The sequence below is a fragment of the Epinephelus moara genome, chromosome 2 (assembly GCF_006386435.1).
Source record: "Epinephelus moara isolate mb chromosome 2, YSFRI_EMoa_1.0, whole genome shotgun sequence".
In the NCBI taxonomy this organism is placed as follows: Eukaryota; Metazoa; Chordata; class Actinopteri; order Perciformes; family Serranidae; genus Epinephelus; species Epinephelus moara.
The window spans coordinates 16,158,380-16,175,701 of NC_065507.1; the positions used below are offsets into that span (position 1 = coordinate 16,158,380).

A 17,322-nucleotide genomic window follows, 5' to 3' on the forward strand; every position below is an offset into this window, starting at 1 on the left:
AAAAATTTTAAAAAATAAAGAGTTAAAAATTAAAAATAATAAAATGCTAAAAGTAGATCATTAAGAACATTAGACATTAAAAAATAAATAAATAAAAATAAATAAATAAATAAAAATATAAAATATAATAAAAGAAGAGTAGAAGAAATCAGTTAAAGGCCAAATTAAAGAGGTGAGTCTTGAGCCTCCTTTTAAAAACATCAACAGTCTCTGCAGCCCTGATGCTCTCCGGCAGGCTGTTCCACAAGTGTGGGCCATGATGGCTGAATGCAGCCTCCCTGTGGGTTTTTGTTCTAACTTTTGGGATGATTTAAAGGCCGGTGCCGGAGGACCTCAGGATCCACGAGGGTTGATATGATAAAAGCAGGTCAGATAAATAAGATGGCCCAAGACCGTTAAGACATTTAAAAACGAATAAAAGAACCTTAAAATCGATCCTGAAACACACGGGGAGCCAATGCAGCAATTTTAAAATCGGTGTAATGTGCGTCCGCCCTCTGGTCTTTGTCAGCACACGTGCGGCTGAGTTTTGAAGATGGTCTTTTTGGGAAGACTAGAGAGCAGGGCATTACAGTAGTCTAAACAGCAAGAGATAAAAGCATGCATCAGCACCTCCGTGTTAGCCTGAGAGAGAAACGGGCAAAACTCAAAAAATCAATGTAAGTTTTGTCATTCTTAAAATGACAAAAACTTATCTTTGTTACATTATTGATGTGTGGAATGAAATTAAGCTCAGAGTCAAAAATGACGCCCAGGTTTTTTAGACATTGTGAAGGTTTAAAATCTTGTAGTTTTGGTAAAAGTTTCTCTCTCTTGCCTTCAGGACCAATAACTAAGACCTCTATTTTGTCCTGGTTGACCTGTAGGAAATTCACTGCCATCCATGACTTGATATCTAAAATGCAGTTAAAAAGGGCATCAATTGGCCCTGTGTCATCAGGAGACACGGCGATGTACAGCTGTGCATCATCTGCGTAACTGTGGAAGCTGATGCCGTGCCTCCTGATGACGTCCCCAAGTGGAAGCATATATAGATTAAAAAGAATTGGGCCTAAAATTTACCCTAGGGGCACCCCACACCTAATTTCATGTGTTCTGGAGGAACATGTATCCATACTTACAAAGAAACATCAATCTGTGAGATAAGAGCTGAACCAATTAAAAACAGTACCAGAGAGGCTGACCAGGTTTCTGAGTCTGTCTAATAAAATGTGGTGATCTACTGTATCAAAGGCAGCGCTTAGATCCAGTAGTACCAAGACAGTGAGTTTGTGAATCTGCATTATACCTGATGTCATTTGAAATCTTTAAAAGGGCTGTCTTGGTACTGTGGTTCATCCTAAAACCAGATTGATATTTCTCTAAAATATTGTTTATACTTAAAAAATAATTTACTTAGTTTTTCTAAAATCTTACTTAAAAACAGTAAGTTGGATACAGGTCAGGAATTATTAAGAATGTTGGGATGTAACTTACTCTTCTTCAGAAGGGGCCTCACCACTGCCGTTTTAAAGGAAGTGGGGAAGACACCCATCTGAAGAGAGTAATTTATAATATTTAAAAGCTGTTCCTCGAAGAATCCATAAAATGTTTTTAAAAGTGATGTGGGAATTGGATCTATAATTCTTCCCATAACACAAAAAATAAATGACACAAGTTTAATTGGTTGAACATTTTAGTACCAAAGAATGAAAACGAGTGACAGAGCAGGATTGAGAGGTCATGTAAATGCCACACAAACAAGACAAATTCAAAATAGCTATTCATAAGGAGTGTTCCTAACAGATTTAGGAAATGAAAGCAGCCCTTTGAGAAGGTTTGGTAATTCCGAGGAAGTAGGATTAACAGCCAAAATTACCCCAAACAGTGTAAACACGGCAAATAATATAAAATAATAAATAGCAATATTTTACATGAGAACAGTCACCTGAGGAAAAAAAATGTCAGAGTTGTTTAAGGGCTACAATATTAATCATGAGGGTAATAACAATTTAACTAATAAAGAACCCCCCCTTCCCTTTGTATTTAATATTGCACCTTACAGGGGAATCCTGGAATACCGGAATCAATTGCAGAAAACTTGCATAATAAACTGTAGAGCACAAATTCATGTGTTCTGACTATCTTTTCTGCATTGACACATATTTTTCACAGCTTTTTTTTTTTTTTTTTTTTTTACTGATTTCTGATAGACAACACTCCTTTTTGATCACCCTCAAAACAAAAATAATCAGATTCTAATGTGACATGACTAATATTGACTGTTCTATTGCATATATTAAATTAAAAAAAAATAAAAAATCCGAACACTAAAGGGCTATATTTGAAGAACTACTTCACCACCATAATGACCATTCAAATATCAGTCACTTACTTTGTGTAACGTTACATTTACGTTACATGGTGAACGAAGAATCCAAAAACGGACAATACTCTTGATGATTTGAAGTAAACAGGAGCTGGCTTTAAAACTATATCAAAACATCTGTTTACAAATTCTCACACAACTCATGCAGTATAATCTGAGTCTCATTAATCCAGTCGTATGCAACACATGCATTTTCATTATAAACATTCCGATTTACACCTCATTTCCACTTAAGTATGTGACCGGGCTCCGTAGATAAGATAAGATAAGATACACCTTTATTGATTCCATGTGTAGTAGCTGTGTAAATATACGGATGACGCCTCTAGTGTCCAACGCAAGTAAGTGCATTACTTTACGGATGGATAGAAACCTGATAGAAACTACCTGTATCTGTAGGGGAGAGGCTAATTTTGTCAGTTTTTTGCCATCTAATTTGGAATATGTCCTTGGAACATTACTGGGACAGAAACAGGACCTACCACGTACATAGCACGTTTCATGAAATATTTAATTAAAAAAAAATCAAAACAACGTATGAACGGCTGAACGAGTGATAATGAGTAATGTGTTAAAACTAGATAAACAAGTTCTTTTTAATCATACAAACTCACTTGACAATCAACACAGGAAACTGAATTGAAGAAAATAGCCTGTTAGCTAGTTAACTGCCTTTTAGCTAAGCTAGCACACTGTCATACAGTCCCTCCAAAATCCACCTCAGAAGTTTTTTTTTTAACATACTCGAAGCAAGTTGTGGGCCGCAATATTACAGAGGGGAGGGGTTTCGCAGGCACATCGGATATCACGGAGATACCCACAGGAATGAATGGGCATCCGGTTGACTCCGTACATGCGTTTAAACAGTTCCGCATGGAAGTAACGTGCCTTGGCAAGCACGTGCGTTTGAACTCTGCTCATGCCTTCCATTGAAATCGGCTGCCCCAGACTCCATTTTCTCCTTTTTGGATTCACTGAGTTTTACAATGAATGATCACAGAGTGAGTAATTGATATACAAGCGATCATTTTGGGGGTGAGGTATTCCCTTAAGAAAAAGGCTCCGGGTGACTTTAAAGTGCAACAACAATAATTTACTGTATTTAAAAAAGATGAGTCACAGTCAAAAATTAACACTTGTAGCATGTAACATATCCTGCTCCATCCAGTAGAGGTCACATAAAGATTAAACAGATATTTCATACATTTCTACATTTCTTGTGCTTTTGATTTCACTGATGCTGGGAAGTACATTCACCCCCACCTCCGCTCCCCCGACACTGTTTTCCAGTATACAACCACAATCTCACCATAAACCACTGGAAAAGTCCTCTTTTTTGAGAAGTAAGCCATTCTCAGTTGGATGACGCACTGTACATCACCTTTAAAAGGATACTTTATAAGGAATACTTCCTCAAACACTTAAAAGTCACAAATGTCAGTGAAATGTTGACGGCATGCGGCCCCCAGTGAGTCACTGACCATTATGGACACTGGCCGTTCATGCCTTTATGCAGCCAGTCAGTCACTAATGTAACATACACTTGAGTGACATACAATTTTAGTTCTAGATCCTAGAACTTTGACACCCCTCTTCGCCAATTCAGCACTCAAGATGCGTCTTTCCCCTCTTCTTAAGTTTCATTGAGCACTGTTAATTCCCTGGAGAACATGAAAAATAGAAAGGAAAGGAAAGGAAAGGGAGGGATAACATTAATCTCATGGAGCTCCTTATCAGCTTACATTTTACATTACTTATGAATGCAATCAGTGTATTGTGACCTTTCACAATGTTGGCAATTGCAAACAACCACTTACTCCTGACGTTCATTTCCTCGCTGCACATCTGCTGCTGCTACTACTGCTGCTGCTGCTGCTCCTGAAAACCAAAATAGAAACTGCTGTGAGTTTTTGCCCGTCTCTGAGTCATTCACACTTCCATCTTTCTATTTTCACAAACAGATATGCAAATGTGTGTAGAACAGCTACTCTGGGACAAACCCAATATATGTCCTTACTTCTCTGTCCTTTCTTGCATTTGAACCAGAGCACCAGTGCAATGATAATGGCCACCACCACTGCACAGACGGCTGCTGTTATCACATGAGGACTAAACGTTTCCGGTGTTTTTTTGGGTGTACCTTCAGATGAGAAAAATGTTTATCACAGTCAAAAACGTGAACTGGGACAGGTGAGCTTAAAAGCATAAGCAATGTGTTATATCATATGTTGTCAACAAATCCCATTAAGAGACCAAAACTGACAGTGTCGTACTTAGTTAGTCCTCTCAACATTTTCACTAACATCAGTACAGCAACAGGTCAACAGGTGTCAGCAAATCCACTTTTATATCTGCTTAGACATATCCGTGACTCTCTTAAACAGCATGGTTCAATGGCTTTTAATGCTGGTGAGATGAAATGGGTTTGGGGCGACCCTCTTTCTGTTTCTATGTGGAAATCTTTGGTCTCTGAGGTTGTGACTCTGAAAGGACTCAGCTTTTTCTACAGAAGTGGATGGAACCGTTGGAATCACTTGGACTGAAATATAATGGATAAAAATTGGATCAATGTCTGTATTGGGGACTAAACCATACTGTCCTCCACAATAACTGAATTTTGTCGCACTCCCACAGGTAACTAGTGCCTACATACGTTTTACAGTTAGGACAATTTGGTGAACTTCCAGCTTTATACTTACTATAAATATGTGGTGATACATTACTGTCATGTAGGAAATTTTATTGTAACTCCTTATATGTATTGCAGATTGTGATTCTGGAAGGCAACCACAGGAACTCAACCTACACATCATTATATATATAACACATATAGTTTCGTTTTTAAAAGGGTAAATGATTTCCGAAAACAGCTGAACACTGTTGTTTTAAGCAAATATTCCTCAAGTAGGAGCACATTTTGTATTTGTTTGGGACTATTTTTAACTGTCTATTAATACACATTTGATGCGCTAGTGAGTGTTCTGTGTATACAGGACTGACTCAATGTAAGCTACACTGCCCACGTTCATGGTAGCGATTATTTGGCTCATTAAATAGTTATTGAATAATAATGGAGCTCTATGGCACAGAAGAATATAGCTACATCAGTTCATTGTTGGTTTTATTCTTTGCATAAATTTTGTTGACAAAAGAAATATAAATCAGAAGTGACAGAGTCCTTTAAAGTATCAGTCCACCCAAATTACCAAAAAAATAAAAATAAAAAATACAACAACCTAAAAAACATTTTCTCTCTTGATGGCCACGCAGATAGTGTTGGTTTATATATTCCCTGGTTTTAAGATTTCTTTCATTCCTGATTCAATCCAAATACAATTAAGGTGAGTTTAACTTTTTGTGAGTTTAATACTATAACACAAATGACTGAATTTAAATTCTGGTATCATCTGCTTTAAGTCAGAAAACATGAGGAACTTGGGAAACTGGCCATATACATATACATATATAAATATATGTATATATGTATATATATATATATATATATATATGATCCCCATGTACGTAAAGCAAAGGCACATAGCTGTTTATCTGTTTAAGTGGCGGGGGGGGCGGCAGTAGCTCAGTCCATAGGGACTTGGGTTGGGAACCGGAGGGTCGCCTTTCGAGTCCCCGTCCAGACCAAAATATGGAGCATNGACCTGTGTGTAATTGACAAGCAAGAGTGAAAACATTGAATTTCCCCTCAGGGGGATTAATAAAGTGAATAAACTTAACTTAAAGTTAAGTGTATGTTATTCTTAGAATATTTTAACTGCTTTACCTTGCCGTCAGACAGCCCTTTCAAATGAGGAAGTGAAGCCGTGATCTCAAAGCCACCAGACTCTATTTACAAAAGTCATTTTAGGACACAGGAGTTGCTGGTCTACCACTGTCTCGATTGGTTGGTGTGTAAGGTAAAGTGGTGAAAACACTCCAAATGTAGCGTATACTTAAATTGATATTGATTTTTTTGCGGTAGGTTTTTTAGGTGGCTAAAATGTGCTGGGGCCCCCGTCCACAGCGGTACATTGGTAACTTCCATGCTGGGAGATTTGGTTTATAAAGGACATTACTGGAGCGACTGAGTACATAAAATAAGCACAGCAGTAACGTCAGAAAGGTCCGACCACTGTTTTTATATATCTTCAAACGGTACAGTTACAGCTGAAAATGACAACTGGAATACTCTAACCAAGTTTGCCAATTTCACATATCTCTGCAATTCAAAATGACTGGAAGTTGTCTATCTGGAAGTGATAGTGTGACGTCACAGTGATTTGGTCTACAGATTCCTTAGAAATGAGAAACCTAAACATGTGATCCAGCAGCATTTTAGCTCAAGTTGGTTGGTCAACTCACCACTCTGGCCGAGACTGAAAAATGTCAGATTGGAAATTTTGTACAGACTTTAAAACCTATTGTGACTTTTCATCTAGTACCATCATCAGGTCAAAAAATTCCCAGCAGCTTCAGTTGTGTCTGTGGCTAATTAGCAATTTTAGCATGCTAACCCATGGTGAACAACAGCATTTTCATTGTTAGCATTTAAGCTCATAGCACACCTGTGCCTGATTCCATCCTCATAGACCCGTTGGCTTGGCTACAGTATCTTGGTCATGTCATGCTAAGGAATAACCTCACAGAATTCAAACATTACCAGGATGTAAAAGGATGCAATAAAAAATCCCTCACACATTCCTTGAATAGTAGTCATCAAAGGGCATCTGTGCAAGGGGTTTCCATTATTATTCACACTTCCCAAAACTTACCAAGGGGTCAATACATGAAACTGATTTTGGTGGAGAAACCATTGGGACTGTTTGTTTGTTTTTGAATCACTTACAGACTGGTAACATCTCGGAGGTGACGCCGCCCACAGAGCAGCTGAGGGATGTCAGCTTGACGTTGGAGCAGTTGAAGAACGCGGTGCTGGAGCTGTTAACCAGCATAGTGTGTGGATCTGGCATTGCAGTGTTGTTCACTTCCCTCCATGTCTGACTTTCTGGTATGGTCCATGTCACCTTGGTGCCTGGGTAACCGCCATGTGAGGCACACGTCGCCCAGCAACTGAAGCGATGGTTTTCACTGCCACAGTTCACCGTTAGTGTGGGTTTGCTGTAGTTTGCTAGGAGAGAGCGGCAGAGAAAAAAAAGCACTGTCAGGTTGCAGGTTGTATGTCCAACATGTCAAGGTTTCTGTAAATGACCATGTTTCACTATTCAGCTTTTTAATGATGCAAGGGGTTTTTCACAAACCCCTCAGTTGTGATTCACTATTACTGAGAGAATGATGGCTTAAAGGCTTAAAAAAAGGGATTTTTTTTTAGAATTATACTGGAATTATTTTAAGTCTGTTCACAATGGTGGTTATGTGATAGATAACCTATCGAGAGTTTCCCTGCTTTTTTAAATGTCATGCTAGGATGGACTCCAGACTGCTTCATCCCTGAATAAATGGGCTTGGAGAATACTTGTCATGAATTGTCCTGTGAGTGAGATTTCCTTTACCTCAACCAGCATATCCCCGCTTTAACACGTACAGCTAATTGACAATGAAATCAAGGTTTAATACTCGCATGGCAAAGGATTACCTTTAGATCCAGCTGGCTAGGCAACCCTGTCTCCCAGAAATTACGTTTGTAAGTTACTAAACTGCTTTCTTTTTTAGGTTGTTGTGGTTGTTGTGTGTTGTGTGGCCTGGATTATGTTGAAGAGGTGTTTCTTTACGGAAACGAAACACTACATTCATGTGCCGTGTCGGCTTTGAAAGGAGGTTGCTGGGGAGGATGACAGGCGCACAAAGGGCAGGACTCTGACACCAGAACATTGGGTTCACGTCCAGACCCCTCTCCTAGGTTTAGGCAACAAAAGCACCTTGGTTGAGGAGAGATCACGGTTCCAGTTACATTTCAATTAAAACAACAACAACAACAACAACAACAACAACAAAAAACACGTAATGACAAAGACTTTTGTTTTAGGTTAAGGCGATTTTGGTTAAGGTCAGGGAAAGATTGTAATTTCGGTTAAATGTTAATTTAAAAAAAAAAAGGTAATGAAAACAAAAAAAAGCTATAGTCACTACCACAGAGTATTTGGACGAGAGGGTGGAGCTATAGAGGAGTGAGGGGGGTATCTGACTCACTGATTGTAGCAACGCCTCGCAGACAGAAAGTCACTCAAAGCAGCCCCACCCAGCGGCTGTGGCTCATAGGTAAAGCAGGTCATCTACTACTTGGAACATCAGCAATTCGATCCCCGGCTCCTCCAGTCTGCATGTTGAAGTATCCTTGAGCAAGATACTGAACCCCAAATTGCTCCCGATGGCTGTTCCATCGGTGTGTTAGTGGCAGGTGGCACCTTGTATGGTAGCCTCTGCCACCAGTGTGTGAATGCGTGTGTCAATGGGTGACTGTGACTCGAAGTGTAAAGAGCGCTTTGAGTGGTCAGATGACTAGAGAGGCACTGTACACGTCCATCCATTTACCTTAAATATGTGTAATTTTATGCCTTAATAAAATGTAAACGGGTGAGTAATACAAACATTCACCCCCCGTTCAGTTTTTTATTTTTCTGCGTCTTTTATTTTTGCTGTAAAGCTGGGCATTTTAACATGTGTCTGTGGGTATTTACTTGCTTCTGGAGCCAGCCTCAAGTAGCCATTTGAGGATTTGCAGCTTTTGGCATTTCCGCATTGGCTTCATTTTTCAGCACCGGTGGCTGCCAAGTGATCACCACCAGTGGGTATTGTATTGCAAGATTGCCTATTTTGGCGGAAACAATGTAAATACATTATCTGTGAACATTTTGCTGGTGCGTATTACGTATGTAAGTATCAACATTTTCATTTCCTTTTTATTTTAGTAGAAAATGCAGTTTGCTCAGCATTATGTTTCCCTTTATCGCATATGCTGTTTTAAATTAGAAATTAATTTCTAGGAGACAGGACTAGGCTAGAGCTGGAGAACTGATTTCTAGGTTTTAAAAGAGGTTTTTTTTTCTAGCAGAACAGAAATATTTCAGTTTGACAGATTTTCACATACTTGTTGAAAATTAAAAAAAAAAACAAATCCGTCTCATCTGCACCACTCTCAGGGTTAAAAACTATTTTTCACTTCTGATGTTAGAAATGAGCTAGAGAAATGCCTAACTCAGAATATATGTGCAGTATACTGCATCATTCCTACTGTAAATAGTTAGAAACAGAAACTTCTTACAACCTAAAACTCAAACTATCAAATACATTTAAACACATACCTGTGACACTCAGATGGATGAGTGTATGGTTTTCATTAATCCCACCACCATGGTAGAGGATATGACACTGATAGTTGCCACTGTGAGAGACATTTAAATCTTGCATGAGCATGGTCATGTCGTGATCCACTCTGGTGTTCTCCCATGTGTTTGTTAGTGGTCTTGATGCATGGTAGCCATTCACAAATATATTTCCCCGCTGAAAGTACAAAAATATTAATGGCCTTTCTCGGTCAACAGGGCACCGAATGGTCACATTCCCACCAACCTCCCCTCTGAGCTCAACAGGAGCAGCAGTTTCTGAAAAAGAAAAGTAAGAGGGGGCAAAGGGTCAGAGCATGCAGGGAAACCTTTTATGACACAGAATGAAATTGTCTTAAGTGAGAAATGAATGCAAGACCTTGTACACAAGATACAATTTTAGGCTATTTAACATCAGAAATGTGTCATCTTTAACTGCAGGCAAATTGTGTTTCACATAATGTCTGAGTTGGTAGCATTTTTGTTAAATATATTATAGACACTATGCACCATGATTGCTTAAAGTAGCCTAAATGTAAGTGAGGATTGAAAGACTAATGATGTGTGAAGTGTAACATGAAACAAGCCGAAATGTTGGTTATGTTGCTTAACAGAAACCATGACCAAAATGGTTTGCTATCTTTATTATTTGATTTGAAATAAAGCTAAGCATTGTACTTTAAGTTAACAGCTGTGGGCGTGTGTAAAGGTCAGGGTTTTTGGTCAAGGCTTTTTTTTTTTGATAGCTCCTCTTTATGACGTGTTAGACTAATTTTCAGTTCCTCTTCAGCCTGTTTGCCTGTTTGTGTAAAGTACGCAGCTATCAGAGTCCTTTTCGTATGTATAAATGATCATAAGGTCACTATATCGAAAGTGACGTTACAGCGTGCTGAAAGTTTTACTTTTCGTTGTCACTGTGTGTATGTGTGTTCTTGGCCACCCCATCAAAGCTGTAGTTGGTAACTTTTTTTAACGTTTTTGTTATATTTGCTGAAACTGCCTTTACATTTACATAGCATTAAATGAGAGAAATAATCTGAAAAAAAAAAATCACATTCCTACTGAGGTAGCCAAAATGAGCTGGCCCAGCATCGGCCCAAACTTGGCACACCAGAAGAAGTAAGTTGGGCTGCATCTGGCTGCCCTAGCCTTAATTATGCCCCAGCGTTAATTATGCCCCAGAATTGGGCCGAATAAACTGTCCTGATTTCTGCTGCCAACACTGCTATCACTAGGTATGCTATTGCCTTGTAACACTCCTACTGGCCTTACCACACATGAATGAAATCAACCAATCAGAGCAGAGGAGTCTCTAACACAGCTGTCAATCATGTCAGTCACTGCTTGTAAACTGCAGTCAAACTGTCAAACTAGGCAGCGCTGATCGAATGTTAATCAAGATTCTGTAACTGCATTGCCCATTTCTCACCTCAAATGTTTTCAGAAACATATTTTAGTGTGGGCGGCACAGTGCTGTGGTGGTTAGCACTGTCGCCTCACAGCAAGTGGGTTCCTGGTTCGATCCCAGGAGGGAGCCCTTCTGTGCTGAGTTTGCATGTTCTCCCCGTGTCAGCGTGGTTTTTCGCTGGGTACTCTGGCTTCCTCCCACAGTCCAAAGACATGTAGGCCTTTATGCATGACTCTAAATTGTTCTTAGGTGTAAATGTGAGTGTGAATAGTTGTCTGTCTCTATGTGTCAGCCCTGTGATAGTCTGGCGACCTGTCCAGGAGGTCCAAGACCTGCCTCTCACCCAATGTCAGCTGGGATAGGCTCCAGTCCCCCTGCGACCCTCGAGACGATAAGGGGTTACGAAAATGGATGGATGGATATTTTAGTGTATTGTTTGGCTGTAAAATGAGTGAGTGGGCAGTACTTTGGACAACATTTATCCAACATGGCGGCCGGGTCACAAACATTTTACAGCTAAACAGTACACTAAAATATGTTTCTGAAAACATTTGAGGTGAGAAACAGGCCATGAAGTAAAAGAATCTTGATTTCTATTTCATATTTTCTTTCAGAACATAGTGACAGTTTTAGTACCTATGACCTATGAAGTTATTTTCATAGAAGTTACCAGCTGTAGCTTTAAGCTCCATTTTGATTGCCCCCCCAGGGCAGTCGTTTGGTAGCTTAGAGTTGTCATAAGTCAAATATTCTGTTGAAAACAGATGTAGGATTGATGAGAGCAGTGGGACTGTAATAGTAAAATTATGGGCCTTATAGGAATGGTTACTGAATAGTTAGGCTTTCTCGCCGTGATGTGAAGATCATCGACAAGAAAGCAAATAAGTATATTTCCGAAAATGCCAAAACAAAGTGATAAAAGAGAACAAAAGAGTTGGATAATAATTATTTGTGTGTTCATCTCAGTGAAGAAATCTCTCGCATTATATGTAGTTAATTTATCTGGAGCTACTTGTAATACATTTGGTGCTGCTTTGCTGGTGTGACTGTGATCAAGTACTGCTGTGATACTGCTAGTCCTTTTGCATGTGTGATCTACTTAGATAAATAACTGGTATCTATGAAACCAAGATAAATGTGTGTCGTAAATGCACTGTTATGACGGCGCTGCTCACCTGTGTCAGCCAAGTGCGTTGTCATAGTCAAAACAATCAGCAGCTGGAGGGGAAACTTTCCGTTTCTTGGAAGAGGAGGAAACATAATTATTTACATGGTTACGCAGGTAACTTGGGGGCATTACGGTGACACATATTGATGCATTAATTCAATTCAGATAGCCTTCCCCATAAGAAATCACTTCCTTACTTAATACTTAATACTTAAATTCCTCTGGCCCTGTGCCCAGAGATACTGTAATTGAGTGCCAGAGTACGCTGCCTCTGAAACCACACGTGCTCATATTGACTGAACCTATCCTCCTCTGTCAACAACCCTCATTCTTTCTAACGCTGAAACGACTATTCCACCTCTACTCTAAAGCCCCACATTTGGTTTAGCAATATGGTTATGAATGTATGAATATGTGAGCATGCTAGCCCACTTTCTGGGAGTTTATTACAGGAAATACATTAACTCTCAGTTCTCAGTATCCTTATCCTGATAGATAATCTGGGTCCATGTTGCTGTCATACAGTTTTAGCGCTGGAGCTTCAGGTGATGACCCTCGATACCAGAAGCAATAGCTCCACTGAGTCATGTAGCGTCACAAGCATATTGTATTATTGTTAGGTTCATCGCTTTACATTGGAATTATGTTGGCAACCATTGGATTATTTCAGTAGTAGTACAATCCAAGAGTTAATCACAGTTGCAGCTAAATGGAGTCTGTTCCCTTCTCCAGCGAAATTTGTGTGTATATGATGTTTTTTTTAAATGTGGGAAAGAATAGGTGATAAACAACTTTTCCATTACCAGTAGACAAGTATACCTTTTTTTACTGGTGTGTTATGTTCTATGACACAAACATGCTGGAAAAAAGGTGAGTAATCAGTAGAAGGCAGCACAGAGGCCAGTGAAAACTGATGGTGATTTTTCCCACTAAAGACAAAAGCCAGATGTTAGTGGGTGTTTGTGGGGGTTTTGTCCAGTGGAAAAGGGGTTATTTGTGTTATGAGGAAACCTTTGTCTCACTTAGTCCTCAGCTCAGACGGATGGGAGCTGGAAGGACATATTTGGTGGTTTCCTGGCTATCCATTGTGCTTGCCTTACAGTAAGATGTTTGACACTCACATGAACCAGATTAGTGCCAATTTCCATGACTACACCACTGACTGTTATGTGGAAGTCTTCTTAGGCGCCACACCCAAATAAAAATTAGAAAAATGCTGACAACGGTTGAAATTCAGGTTATGACATCATTCTCTAACACTATAAACATGGTAGAACAATGCTGACCGTTTTGAAATAGATGTCAAGTGAGTCACAGCATTGTAATGTCTACTGCTGATTTCAAATGACAGAAAATGGCAGGGGTACTTACAGAAAACACTGCGTGTTGCAACAGGATGCCTGTTGAAAAGACGAACAGGTTAATCACTGGGATAGGACTGATTATCTTTTAAATCAGTGCACTGTAACATTAACCAGGCAGTAAATCCTGTTTGCTCTAAATTTTTCATAAATGTTCATATTAAAGTACAAGAGTAGGCCTAGTGCTGCAGTTGCTTAAAACACACCCAACCAGCTCCTCTCAAACAACCACAGGTTTGTTTCAGTTCATTGCATATTGTCTTGTTTTGTGCAATCTGTGAATCTATACACAAACAAAACTCAGTCTTATCTGAAATATATATCCGGCCCGTTACAGTCAGTCTTGTGAAGGAAAGTGGTTTCTGTCACGCTGAAAGAAAACATCCAAACAGTGTTTTCAGCAAACATGAAGCGAGAGGAAAGTCCCAATGAGGTGTGCATTAGTGTACCTGCTAGTTTCAGACAGCGCCTTCTAGTATTCTTTTATTTTGTGTGTGGTATCAAAGAAACCCAATGCTGAAAGTATCAGAAATTACCACATATATTGTTTCAGGTCGTGCATACTTTTGTGTTTAAGTGATCAAATGCTCAATTTCCTGAAAGACATGCATGTCGGTAGACCTAAACTTTCAGGAAATTCCCAGGTGGAAGAGATCATCTGAATTGTTTTAGATGCAGGCTGTGGTGTAACGCAGTATATACAAGGAAAGGGGCAGTAAAAGTCTGCCAATCAAAGTCTGTCACATTCCTTATCTTTATAAGCACCTGGTTTCACATTACTCATAAATCCAGTACATACAATCTAGAAAGTACACAGGCTGCTGTCACTCTTTTGAGTTTTGCGGTTAAAACAAATTCACAGAAAATCAAGTGCTTTTCAACAACAACAACAAAAAAAGTAGAACCTTCTCAGAAACTCCAGGGGAAGCACCTTGCTTCAGAATGACCAGCAGTGTCTTCCCTTAATAGAAACCACAACTGAGGGAATTCCCAAGGGCCCCGTATAATTACCTAAAGTACTCCACACTGTGTTCAGTTTCAGGAAAACTTATACCAGATGGATCATGAAAGTCTTATTAATAACTGTGGAATTTTTTGATTCATTATGAGGCTAAAATAAGCAAAAGGCATCGTGGCTTCTACAGTTTGAAATGATTGTGATGATGGTTTCGTTTTGCGAGATTTCTGTGACTCTGTGTCTGTTGCTACACCGGCAGCTACAATAATTATCCAAACTGATATAATAACTCTGCATTGATTATACCTTTGTGACAGCTTATGTCAAGTTTCTTTGTTGAGACTGTCAGAAAGGTGTTAAACCAACTCTAGAGCAATTTGTGAGGCTATAGTTTGAATGTATTGTACAATACAATGTATACGAATCCAAGTAAAGATATATGACAAAGCAGAGAGCACTGACTGACTGTGGTATGTGTGCGTGTGTGTGTGTGTGTGTGTACTCGTGTGTGTGTATACTCTTCTACCACTTCTGCCTATAGTCATTATACCGATGATTGATTACACGTTCACACACTGGAGCTGTATTAGTCTGGGGAATCCCACATGACGCAACACGATTTTCGAAGCACTACTTCTGCTGTATTTTTTCAAGGCAATCAATCCAAGCATGCCTTTGGCCAGTCAGAAAAGCTAAGAAACCACATACCACCTTCACACGTTCAATTAATCTCACATGGAGTTTCATATCTTTTTGAAGTGGGAGCTGTACAATGCTTCATGAGTGTTAAAGTAGAGAGGAAAGCAAATATTTTCTGTCGGGTGAAACCGATCAAACTGTGGTGAGAGACCTGTGGCAAGAGAGGTTTTCTTGTTGAGCTGCTGTTGCCTCACAGCTGAAACTTTTATAGTCAAGAAAGAAAAAATCACACGCTCACTTTCTATTTCCTTTCTCATTTTAGATTCCAGCAGTATCATACACACTAGATACCTTTTTCATAATCCCATTCAGACAGTAAGTGTATCTTCAACTCTAGCTCTGCCTCGTTATCCTTTAACTAAGCCAGTCAGGAAGAAATCATTAAATGTGTTTACACTGCGAACACACTCATAGCATTCACTTTCTATCTCTTATAGAGCAAATATTGTCATACACACAAAGCTGGGTAAATATCAGTGGCACATATTTGCACTGTGAAATAGATCAGTCTTGCAGAGGCTAAAATGATGCTGTGATTTGCATGCAGCTGTTAGTTTACTTATGAGTATAACTAACTAGATTTTTCTTCCGCTGCATGCAACGATCTAGCAACTTAAACTGCCACAGGGCACTCAGAAACAAGCTCTTCCTGCCGAGATTTAGATGGGAAGCACCAAGCCGACACACACACGCATCCACACACTCATACACACCTCCAAACATACAGTGTTCACGGGCTTCTGCTCAATGGAATTTCAAGTATGTCTTTCATACAGAAAACTAAATACATGAGAAAGAGTCTTCCTTTCTGACCTCAACATGACACAAAATAACAGCCTTATTCACTGTAATAAAATGAACTGGTTTTAAAAGAGACAAGAGAAAAGAAAGAGGGAAAAAAAACAGCTCTTACCATTGTGATGTGTCGCCTCCACTGACAGTGTGACCGAGTAAGAGTAAGAGAACGAAACTTCCTCCTCATAAAAAACAACATGGGTGGAGCTGAATGAGTCATTTGACTGCTTTTTTAATCCTTTATTTTAATCACATACAGTCAGCAATCTATGACAAAACACTTGGTGTCAGCCTTACTACTCATAGTAAGGAAAGGTTAACAATGGCTCAATTCTATTCAAGTGTCAGTAATCCATCCAGCCAACATGAACCCCATATGTCATAATGCCTACTGTTAAACAGACCTGTTGTAACAAATGTAATATATGTAGCTAAGGTTTATTTTGCTGTGAATAACTTACTGTTGAGCAGCTTGAAGAGGGCTTCCACAGGAGCATGTAAGTGTGAGAGTTGGATTTGCACATGACTGCGCCTGCTTTCACTACGTTTAGTGGTGCTACAGATGATATCAGGAAGCTCGATGAACTTCCCTGTCTGCTTAGAAGTTCAGTATCAGCCGACCTACTATCATTCTTTGGATGGGATCGTAATGATTAATCATGGCAGATAACAGTTGGGATGCATCCAAACTATTCTGTTGCCATGTTTATTTGTTTGGTGTTTTTTTGACGATGTGTTTTGGAACATGTCACAATGGGCAGAGGTGCATCAGAGCCAGAGTCTGCTAAGTGAGAGGGGAAGAGGAAACAAAAGACCTAAGTTAACTTAAGTTTAATGACAAGGTCAACCAGTATTACACAGTCTGACTTAAGACATGACAGGGGAGAAGTGGAAACAAGGATTTTTCTTCCTGAGAAAAACCTTTTGTTTAGTCTTCACCGAGACTGAATATGTCATAAAATAATGTTCTATTGTGAAAGCAGAGAGTCGTTGGCAAGGCAATAGCAAAAGTGCAATGTAGAAAATTTATGAGTAATAAATCAATACATATTTCAAAAAGTTAAAAAAAGACTTTGGCCACTACGGGCAACTTTGAATGGTAGAATACGTGGGTGGATTATGAGTCAACAGGCCCCTGGGCGCAGCTATGCAAAAGGCCCCAACACCTCTCCTACACTGCTGTAAGACACAGACAGTGAGTGCGTTTACATGGACAGTTTAATTCCCTTTTCATTTGGAATGAAAGTTCATTCCTATTACAAGTGATCTTGTAAACACCTAATTCGGA

At 39.4% G+C, this 17,322-nt stretch overlaps 1 protein-coding gene across 1 annotated transcript; it reads right to left on the minus strand.

Moving 5' to 3' along the window:
* Positions 1-1,657: 1,657 nt before the first annotated feature.
* On the minus strand, positions 1,658-16,185 carry LOC126408762 (uncharacterized). Its single transcript, XM_050074434.1, has 8 exons — positions 16,153-16,185; positions 13,593-13,621; positions 12,229-12,293; positions 9,625-9,924; positions 7,212-7,493; positions 4,386-4,508; positions 4,186-4,246; positions 1,658-4,029 (listed from the first exon to the last, which is right to left on the minus strand). The coding sequence occupies exons 1-8, from the start codon at positions 16,153-16,155 to the stop codon at positions 4,002-4,004; spliced, it is 891 nt and encodes a 296-aa protein (XP_049930391.1). The 5' UTR covers positions 16,156-16,185; the 3' UTR covers positions 1,658-4,001.
* Between the last annotated feature and the right edge of the window lie 1,137 nt (positions 16,186-17,322).

What these genes read in the sequence shown, in the direction of transcription:
- LOC126408762 (XM_050074434.1), bottom strand. An exon ending in CATCCATCTGAGTGTCACAG is followed by an intron (nt 7,494 to 9,624) that starts GTATGTGTTTAA and finishes GCTCTCTCCTAG; the next exon opens with CAAACTACAGCAAACCCACA. An exon ending in CGAGGAAATGAACGTCAGGA is followed by an intron (nt 4,030 to 4,185) that starts GTAAGTGGTTGT and finishes CATGTTCTCCAG; the next exon opens with GGAATTAACAGTGCTCAATG.